The 9823-nt window shown below is 34.6% G+C and overlaps 2 protein-coding genes across 6 annotated transcripts in view; both read right to left on the bottom strand.

Moving 5' to 3' along the window:
• Nucleotides 1-109: 109 nt before the first annotated feature.
• Nucleotides 110-6872, bottom strand: LOC107852174 (high mobility group B protein 15). 5 transcript variants are annotated; one of them, XM_016697231.2, is made up of 7 exons: nt 6459-6872; nt 4819-5053; nt 3357-3435; nt 2548-2707; nt 2353-2475; nt 1212-1612; nt 110-787 (listed from the first exon to the last, which is right to left on the bottom strand). In XM_016697231.2, exons 2-7 carry the CDS (start codon nt 4983-4985, stop codon nt 290-292), a joined length of 1428 nt encoding a protein of 475 aa, XP_016552717.1. In that variant the 5' UTR covers nt 4986-5053; nt 6459-6872; the 3' UTR covers nt 110-289. The 5 variants fall into 5 exon arrangements, with proteins under 5 accessions (XP_016552717.1, XP_016552715.1, XP_016552718.1 ...); XM_016697229.2 differs by having other exon boundaries at nt 4819-5060; nt 6459-6871; XM_016697232.2 differs by lacking the exon at nt 6459-6872 and adding an exon at nt 6313-6421 and having other exon boundaries at nt 4819-5060.
• A 2462-nt stretch (nt 6873-9334) lies between these two features.
• The window catches only part of LOC124896957 (epimerase family protein SDR39U1 homolog, chloroplastic-like), a gene marked incomplete in the record, with an annotated part of 4624 nt that continues 4135 nt past the window's right edge, over nt 9335-9823 (bottom strand). The window contains 1 exon segment of the mRNA XM_047408919.1: nt 9335-9600. Within this exon segment, the coding sequence (XP_047264875.1) occupies nt 9499-9600 (102 nt within the window).

Here is a 9823-nt window from a genome sequence, read left to right as displayed (position 1 = left end):
GGTGCGTGTAAGTTTTCACAATACTCATTGATCTTTTCTCAACACACATGACACAAGTTAAAGAACATATTTTCATGTGCCAAAGTCTCATACTTTTAACTACAATGCATAGTCCAAAAGGGCAGTTAATCTTTAAAGTAAGCACATGAAATACATCAGAATAGTTCATACTACTAAATTGTGTTCCAAAACTATGCTAGAAAGTTAAGATTTAAACAACAAAATAATCACTAATTAAGTGAAACAAACACTATAATTAAGACAAGTTAAAAGTTAAGCTTTACCATGTTTATATTTTCTCCTCAGTTGGTAATAAAGTTTTTTCTTCAAGAAAGAAGAAAACTTTATCCTTGCTATGTTGTAATTCATTTTGTTTATCACCTTCATCATCATCTTCTAGTTCTTCCTGCATTTCTTTATCCTCGCATTCGACCATGTCTACTCTCTTAAGCAACTCAAATTCATCCACGATCGCGTTGTTTGTCTTCATTGCTAATGCCGGAGGGAGGGTGTTAGGGTCTAAACTCGTGTCTGTGCCTTTGTTGTTCTCCGAGTTGCTCTGTGCACCACATTTGTCTGAACTTGTTCCGTGCTCCGGACTCCAAGAAATGTTTCCATTTTCACTTTGAAGTTCACTTTGCTGATCAATCATATCGACATCATGTTCAAGAGGAGATTGTATTGCCAGTGGATTGCTAGTAGTTTGCCCGGTTGTTAATCTCTCGCGATAGTTTTGCATCTCTAATCTGTATCGTTCTTTGTCTTGCACAGCTTTCTCCTGATAGACCTGAACTCAACAGAACATAAACATTGGAAGTAGTTAGCATGAAACAAACAAGAACAATCATCTTGAAATATATAAATGGGGAAAAGGCTCGTAAATAACCACCCAATATACGAAATATCTTAGTTATCGTTATACTTTGGAGCCATTCATACCCTTATTGTCCGTCAGCAAATTGTTTCGTACTTTACCTTGACTGAAGAGGTGAATCCAGACCTTTTTCTTTAAGTAAGTTGACACGTGGGATTACACCTAGTCCATGCTAGGCCTAGAACCCAGTTAAAGTCGAGGGGAAGAACGAGACAACTTATTAACAAGGGTATGAATGGCCTCTAAGTGTAACGGAGGGTAAAATTAAGATGTTTTGTATAGCAGAGGGGTAAATGTTTGGACCTTGTTCCGATATTATATGTCATATGGTTCTTACCATCTTCTCTGGTACGTTTAGATTGTTCCATAATTCACCTATCATCCTACTAATCTGCCTATCCTTTCCGGGATAAAGAGGTTTCAGCCGGGCATGTTGTTCTGCAAAGAAAAAGTTATAACCACTTCTGTTAGGCTTGGGATGGGAAGGGTCGCGCTTTTTGATTTCACATTTCTTCCTACGCTTTCTTCGAACTACCCCAGTTGGTGAAGCTTCTTTCCCAGTGTTGTAAACAGGTACATTCTGATTTTGCAACTCTTGGCGCATTTCATTCATTGGGACCTGGTACAGAACGCCTTTAAAATCCTCGGATCCGATCTTCACTGTGATAAGATATCCACTCTCAAACTTCCCGTCTATGAAACCAGACACAGGTGAGCCTGTCGAAGGTGCTGGAGTTGCTGCAAGCACAAAACAAATGGATGATACACATTATTTGTTAGCTATAGTAGGAAATTATCGGACTTCTAAACCGTTTTGCAGTAAATATGCATTCTAAATCTACTTCATAACGGCAATGCCTTTCGTTTTAGAATTGATCATATCTCTGTTGACTCCATACATGTCATAAAGACTTCACAGTCGGTACAGAAGATAGTATCATAGCCAGGAGAGTACCTATATGTTACGGTAGTCAAGAAAACAAATAATTGGGAGCAGAAACGATCTCTGTTCATGACGTTTACTGAATGACTGTTCAGGTACCTTTTCAACTTTACGCTATCTGAAAATGGATTAGTTCTACTTTATGCAATCTTTTCTTTCTTGATAACCGAGAAACCCCCGGGGTCAATGGTGCACGATTAGAAACTTGGTGGATAATGGAGTCACCTCTCTGCGCTCTTACCATTGGACCAAAGTCCCGGAGGCAGTTCTACTTTATGCTATCTGAAAATGGAAATCCCATCTACATAAAATTCGTTTAATGCTTGCACGAGTTTATATAAGAACGCAAGCTTAACCAAATTCTTGGACCTAGCCCACATTTTCTTTATTCTCCTCATAAGCATCACCTCGATTATCTCGAAAAGGATGTCCAAACATCTCCATACGTCGATTTGAAGGTTCCCAGAAGACATGAATGAATGACTATGACATAAAGATTCGGAAGCAAAGGCAAAGAAGAGGACAAGTAAGCAACCTTCAGGAACTGTTGTTTCTATCCTCTGTGGCTGGGGCACAGCAGCTTCTATTTCTGGTGGTGGAAGCACATATCCGGCGAAACCATGAGGTGGAGATGTATGTGAGGCTTGCTGTAACACGTCTGCAGGATATCTATGTTTTATTGAGAAAGCCTCGGCACAACTAATTAATTAATGCAAGATTCCACACATACCAGGAGAAGGAGTCCAGTACTTTGCCTTGAAATAGTAGACTCTTTCGTAGTGGAATAGCAACGAAATGTAATATTTCCGGAGGATAAAGGAAGCATTTGTGGCTGAAGAAGGAAAGCTAAAAACTAATGTTACTTCCTTCCATCTTTTCTCCCCTAGAACCTGCGAATAAATTCAAAAAATCCTAATAGTAAGAAGAGTAAAACAATTACAGATAGATACAACACAAATTTCAACCCAAACATTCCTTTTCGTGCGTGGAAAGAGCTTTGCTTGTCGACAACAAATAACAAATTGTAAGGGCACAAACTTCTCCAGCTGAGCATCATCCATGAATGTACTAAAATAAGGAGAAGCACTTAAGAGACAAAAACTAGACACGGCTGGAATATATTCTAACCGTGTGAGGATGCTTAACAAAAATAGCGTCTTCCGTGGCTCTTTAAAATGGCAAAGCCAACTCAAAAGAAGTTCATCAATTCAAAGGTCAATGTAGCAACTTATGCTTTTAGTTATTTGAGGAAAAAATGAGAGACAATGTCATGACATGGAGATATACGATGAGAGTTACTATAAAGTCCCCCAGCTATTCAACACTTTAAAATTAATCATGGAGATATATTGAACCGAGTGATATGAGTGTTGGCGAACATTCTAAAGTGAACCAGGTAGTCTAGGCAAGGGCTACCCTCTTGGAAGGATTTCAACATCTAAAACTGTTATTCTCTGGGAAAGACAAAGGCATATATGCCAAAATATTAAACGAAAAGAGCAACAAAATCTTGAAGTCAATGAACTCAAGTTATATTACCTTTGAGATGCCACCACGAGTAGTTACCTCGACAAAGAGGCGATGCAGATCCAGCGCTTTGCCCCCTATAACAGGGATCCTGAAAAAGCTCAACCAACAGAAGCATTAGCGGATAGTTGAGTGAACTATATAAACTTGAGACAATAATGTGGCACAACTCAGAAGCCTATGGCATAATTTCAAGTTTGAAATTTAACAAGTATGAAAGAGTGGTGGACCAAATCTGGAAAAGGATAGCAAACGCAGCCCTTAACGAAGATTAATCAATCATGAAAATGTCAGTGGTTTATATTTGACAAGATTTTATTTCTTGGAGGGAGTTGAACTCAAATTGAAAGTCATGGCATTCACCAATTAGTCATGATCAAGATGAAAACTAAGGGCAAAATGATCAATAGAAACCCCAAGTAGCTTTGCTATAGCAAAAGAGAATCTCAATTTAAGCATGATCAATATGGAAATAGAAACCTACAAAATCGATAAAAGCTCCAAAGGGTTATTTTTTCAGCAAAGACGTAATGGTCTTTAAGCACCATGGTCAGCTTCGATTCAAATCACGCTATATATTCTTCTTTAGCGAAAAGAGAATTTTTTTAACAAGATCATGTAATTTGATACATGATAATTGCTGCGGAGACGATCAAAGTGGCATCTATCTTGAGGAAAAGTCAAACTTATGGGTTCCCTTCCAACCAGAATAAAGGTAGTAGTTTTTTTACAGTTCCTGTTAAATCCCAGAAGTTCATCTTGAATATGAAGTGAACAAGAAAATCGTCGATAAAACTTCAACAATTGTTGCTTTTAAAAGAAGGGATCTTGGACCTAACTCAAACTACAATGGCTAGCTCATGAGGTAAGAATTGATCAAGACCATATATTTCCTAAACCAATGTGGAACAGTCTAACAGAGGTAAAAGGATCAAAATGATCCTGTACTTTCCGCTCCACCGAACTAGTTCACTTTCTAGAATAGTCCTATGATTTTCGCACAGAAGTTTAGATACGGACACTCCAACCAACTTGCAATTCAGCTAATCTAACAGTGTCAGTACAGAGAAACAAGGATTGCTATCAGATTGCTGAAAGATACAACCAAACTGAAGGTTCACTAAAGTTGCAATTGCAAGAACAGAATATTTTGAAAAGGAAGCATAATCACATCAAGACTTCATTTCTTGATAAATTTCATCGTAAGGGAGGGAGGCACGCCATGTGACAGGATAGAGAAACAGGATCAGGGTGTGGCCTAGCAGTTAACGAAGCAGGCGAACACCATGGACAGCTAAGTTCAAATCCCAATAGAGGCAAAATAGCTAGGTCATTTTACCTCATCCACCTAACCTTGGTGGGCAAAGCGCGCTATCAAGTCGGTGAAATAGTCGAGGTACATGCAAGTTAACAGACAGAAACTCCATAAAAGGGCATAGGTTCAACATTAGGCAAAAATAAAAGAATTACTCACATGAACTTGGTTTTCATGGTAGCATGGAGCTTCCGCAAAGTATCCATGAACAGTTGAGGGGAGGCCACAACATTCTCATATGTAGCCAAAGGAGGTGGATATGGATGATAATTTGGGGGTGCTACTCTGAGTGGCACTGGACTATTTTCAGCTGAAGATGATGCCATTTTCAACTTTCTTATATCATTTTTCAAGAATCACTCCAATGCTTGTTTTCTCAAGAATCTCTATGCTTCTGTACACTACAGAAATACAAATTAACACAGCCAGAAATGCCACCAAAATCACAAAACCAACTCAAGACAACCAAACTCACAAAACAAAACAAAATAACAAAGTTCAATTTTCAAGGTAGTCAAAAAGAAATTTCCAGAAAATGAGACTAATAAGTCCAAAACAAGAGAAAAAAAAGGTCACATACAGTCCAATACATGAAATAAGACACAAAAAGATTATATAACAAACAGACAAAATCAGAAACCAGAAAATGGAAAGTGATACATACATACAGAAGCACAGAAAGTGAAATGAGGGGTATCTGTAACACCATGAAAATGCCACTTGAAGAACTGAACAACAACACAACCACCTTTAGGTGAAGTAACTCCAAGTACCATAAGAAAATACCCAAAGCCCAAGAAAAGCATATAGTACACCATAGCTGTCATATCCATGAATTGTTTCAGAGTACCAAAAATGGGAATCAAGAAGACCTATCAAAGCTCAAAAAAAAACCCAAAAGGACAGAACTTTTAAAGAAAAATGGCAAATCAGACACCCTTTTAGCCTTTTAGACTCAGGTCATAAAGATCCCAGATACATACATAAAGAATACCTATCTCTAGGTCTATTATCTACCATAAGCTATATAATCTTTTAGCTGACATTCTAAAGATATGACATGTAATTGATTTTGTACTCTTATTCAGATTAAAAAAAAACATATCAGTGTACTAAAACTCCCGGTATATGCAACGTCTGGAAAAAAAAAAGGTCAGATCATAAGAGCCTATTATACACAGTCTTTACTTGCATTTCTACAAGAGACTGTTTCAACAGTTTAAACTTGTGACATCCTAATAATGCGACAATAATTTTATCGGTTACTCCGGGGCTCCCTTTCATAAGCCCCATTATAAATATTTCTGCTAATATCTGCATGTTTAACAAAGTTCAAAGCTCTATTCCCTGACACAGTTCCAGAAGTAAAGATTTATGGCCTAAGCAAAAAACAACATGGTGGGACATCACCCCCACCCCACCCCACCCCTCACCCTATGTTGCATGGTGCCTGTCAGATTCTCTAAAAAAAAATAGCACTTTCAAGAATTTGACATAGTTGCATCTCGAAAATGAAAAATCCGCACAACTCAAACCCGACCCCACCATATGTGCATCAAATTCTCCAAAAATATTGTATCTTTAAACAATCCGACATGAGTGTAACATCAAAATTGCTTAGACCCCACACCATAAAATGCATAAAAAACCAACCTTTATTAAAGATTACAACATCAAACACAGTTCTCCACCTTGCTTGCATGGAACAACACAAGATTTATATTTAATAATAAACCATACTAAGGAATAAAAATCAACTCTTTATTATTATTAAAATATACCAAAAAAGGAAAACTTACCAGTAACAGTAAAGATAATAGAGATTTGATTATGTACTGGCAAATGGGGCACCAAATAAACTTTCTTTTTTAAATACTAAGCCTTTAAAAAAAAAAAAAATCCTCAGAAGCCAAAAAAAAAACTAAAAAGCCTATGAAAACGACTGGCTTTTTCTATTCTATTTTTTATATATTTTCTTGTAACCTTGTTGGTTTATTAATCATGGAAACTTATGAAGAAAAAAAAATTATAATGATGAGAGGATGATGGAGAAAAATATGAATCTTGAAATAGCCATGAAAACATATAGTATACAAAATGTGAATGGTGGAATTTTGTTTGTCGATATGACTATTTTACCCTTATGATTAACCTGTAGGACAAAGAAACAAAAGGGTATAATAGGAATTTAGTTTTTATATATGAGAGGATGATGGAGAAAAATATGAATCTTGAAATAGCCATGAAATTTTTATTATATATTTTTATAACTATAAATGTGAATGGTGGAATTTTGTTTGCAAAATGACTTTTTTGCCCTTATGGTTTACATATTGGACAAAGAAACAAAAGGGTATAATAGGAATTTAGTTTTATATATGAGTCTTGGAAATATCCATGAAAAAATATGCACGTATTTGTGAATGGTGGAATTTTTTTGAAATGACTATTTTGCCCTTATGTTTTTTACATAAAAGACAGAATTAAAAGGATATAATAGGAATTTTGTTATGAAAATTGTTGAACATCATAGAAATTGCAGTTATGGTTCTTGAAAAAGCCATTAAAATTATATATTATATATATAAATAATGTGAATAAAATGACTATTTTACCCTTGTGTTTTTACATATAGGACAAAGAAAAAAAAAGGGTATAATAGGAATTTAAAATGTATGAAAAAAATCATAAACAACATAGAAATTGCAGTTATGGCCATGAAAATGTATATAAATGTGAATGGTGGAATTTTGTTTGTCTAATGACTATTTTACCCTTATATGGTTTACCTATAGGACAAAGAAAGAAAAGGGCATAATAGGAATTTAATTTAATTAAAAATGTTAAAACATAAAATTTTAATTATGGTTATTGTATAATGCCCCGTTTGGAGCGGCACGTTATTTTATTATCTCTACGTGCATAGCCACATATTAAAATCTAATTTTAATTTATTTTGAGGTACATATTAATTCACGGATTTTACTTTATAATAATAATATTGACTTATTAAAAATAAAAGATGATTTCTTCTTATTTATGACATGATTATTTCGTATTTATATTGGTGAAAGACGACAACATGAATGAATAATCAAGACATTAAATACTATTAAAATTATCGAAAAATGTTATCAACCAGTCAAATTATGACGGATTGTGTTAAAAACTAACGATGTTATTTAGAGTAAATACTTTTTACTGTATTTTTTAAACATTTTTATACATATTCATTAGACCAAACTGTAATGTTAATTAAGTAGTTAAAAAGAAATGGTTTCTTAAAAATTCATTTATTTATTTATTTATGTTTTTCAAAAAAGCATGTTAATTTTTCTTATTGGAAAAAGATAATAGCCAAAGAAAATAAAAGATAGTTATGACTTATGAGTGCCATAATAGTCGGTAGAATATATATATTTTTTTATTTAATTACATATATTAATTAATTATATGCATTAATTATTTAAGCAATTTGAACAAGTTATCTTAATTATGCTCTCTTTTTCTGAACCTCTCACTTATTATTCTCACAAAGTTACAACAAAAAGAGAACCATATATTAATGAAGTGTCAGTTCCTTCAACTATAATCTAAACGTTTTTTTTTTCCCTTAAAATAATGTGAGATTATAATTTTGAATTAATTTATCCCCAAGATTTAATAAAATAATCTCAATTTTGGCATATTATTTAGAATTAAGCTTGTGATTAGATTTATTCTATATTTAATGTATAAGCATATATTAGTTTGGAGCTTAATTATAGAAAATTCCGACATTTTACATAATTACTTAAAATTTTAATTTTGGGTGTGTCGAGATACATAATTAACTCCCAATATACATTTTTTTTCTTTGTAAAGATACATAATTTTTAGCTCCCTATATATTTTTTTTGATTTTGGTCTGTCGAGATACATAATTAGCTTCCGATAGATCCAATGAAGATATAATTAGTTGAGATTTTTATAATTACCGTGTAAGGGTAAAAATTTATGTAAATATGATAAGTTAAAGTATATGTTTATAGTATTATTATTATTATTGCATTATTTATACCCTTAGGCTTAGATGTTAAATCAAACGGGGTATAATGGTAGTGTCATAGTGGCAGTAACGAAGCCAAAATTTACACTAATAGCGAGTTAAAAAATGTGAAGAACTAAACACATGAAAATGTTTAACATTTACAATATATACCCCACAAAAAAAAAACTAATCATATATAAATAACATTTTCGTCAAAGAAAGTTCGAATGAACCCCTTGGCGCTACCCAACTGACTCCGACCCCTATGACATATTATTATAAGGTAAGAGAACTTAAATAAAATGGTGCATTTACATTCACACACAGCTTATAAGTGGAGTCTGAAAAGGATTGGACATACACAAACGTTACTTCTACCTTAGAGTGATTGTTTCAAATAGACCCTCGGCTCAAGAACATACACAAACGTTACTTTGGTTCAAAATGTGAATGCATCTACATATGCAACTTTCAACATCAACTCACCCGGGGCTCTTGAAAAATTTGTCCATACAACAACGACAACATATCTAGTGAAATCTCACATCCGTAGCCTTACCCCCACCTTATGAGGTAGAGAGGTTGTTGCCGATAGACACTCGACTCAAGTAAAGCATAACAAGGCATTATGTGAGTCAATATGTGTGGTATGAAGGTGCAAATACTTTTGACACTGGCATGATATTAATTGATTGAATTTGGCTTTTCAAAAATAAGCAGAAAATCTGATATGAATCAACTCAAAACTCCTTTGGAGTAGACAACTCAAAGGTATATAGATAGAATATGGCTTGATGGCCTGATGTTTCTCATGACATGATTGCTTTCAACGCGTCTTTGACATATCGATATTTGAATGCAAAACCCAACTCCTTGGCCTTCGTTGGAACCACCTTCTGCCCGTCTAGCACCTGAAATAACACATTACTCTAGCAAGATCTATACAAGCAACGACAATGTAATCCCACTTAAGAGGTCTAGGGAGGGTAGTGTGTACGCAGACCTTATTCTACCCCTACCTTGGAAGGTAGAAAGGTTGTTTCCGATCAATACAAACAACAACATATCCGGTGTAATCCCACTTGTAGGGTCTGGGGAGGGATGAGTGTACGCAGACCTTACCCATACCTTGGA

Source organism: Capsicum annuum, chromosome 3, assembly GCF_002878395.1.
Source record: "Capsicum annuum cultivar UCD-10X-F1 chromosome 3, UCD10Xv1.1, whole genome shotgun sequence".
Taxonomy (NCBI): domain Eukaryota; kingdom Viridiplantae; phylum Streptophyta; class Magnoliopsida; order Solanales; family Solanaceae; genus Capsicum; species Capsicum annuum.
Note: the sequence above shows the minus strand (reverse complement) of the source record. Positions and strands in the feature narration are given on the sequence as shown.

Bases quoted from the DNA above. Each gene is read 5' to 3' on its own strand.
- LOC107852174 (XM_016697231.2), bottom strand. From the start codon at position 4,985: ATGGCATCATCTTCAGCTGAAAATAGTCCAGTGCCACTCAGAGTAGCA. The intron at 3,436-4,818 runs GTGAGTAATTCT...GAGCTTTTTCAG, and splicing joins ACCATGAAAACCAAGTTCAT to GATCCCTGTTATAGGGGGCA. The intron at 788-1,211 runs GTAAGAACCATA...TGTTGAGTTCAG, and splicing joins TAAACGTACCAGAGAAGATG to GTCTATCAGGAGAAAGCTGT.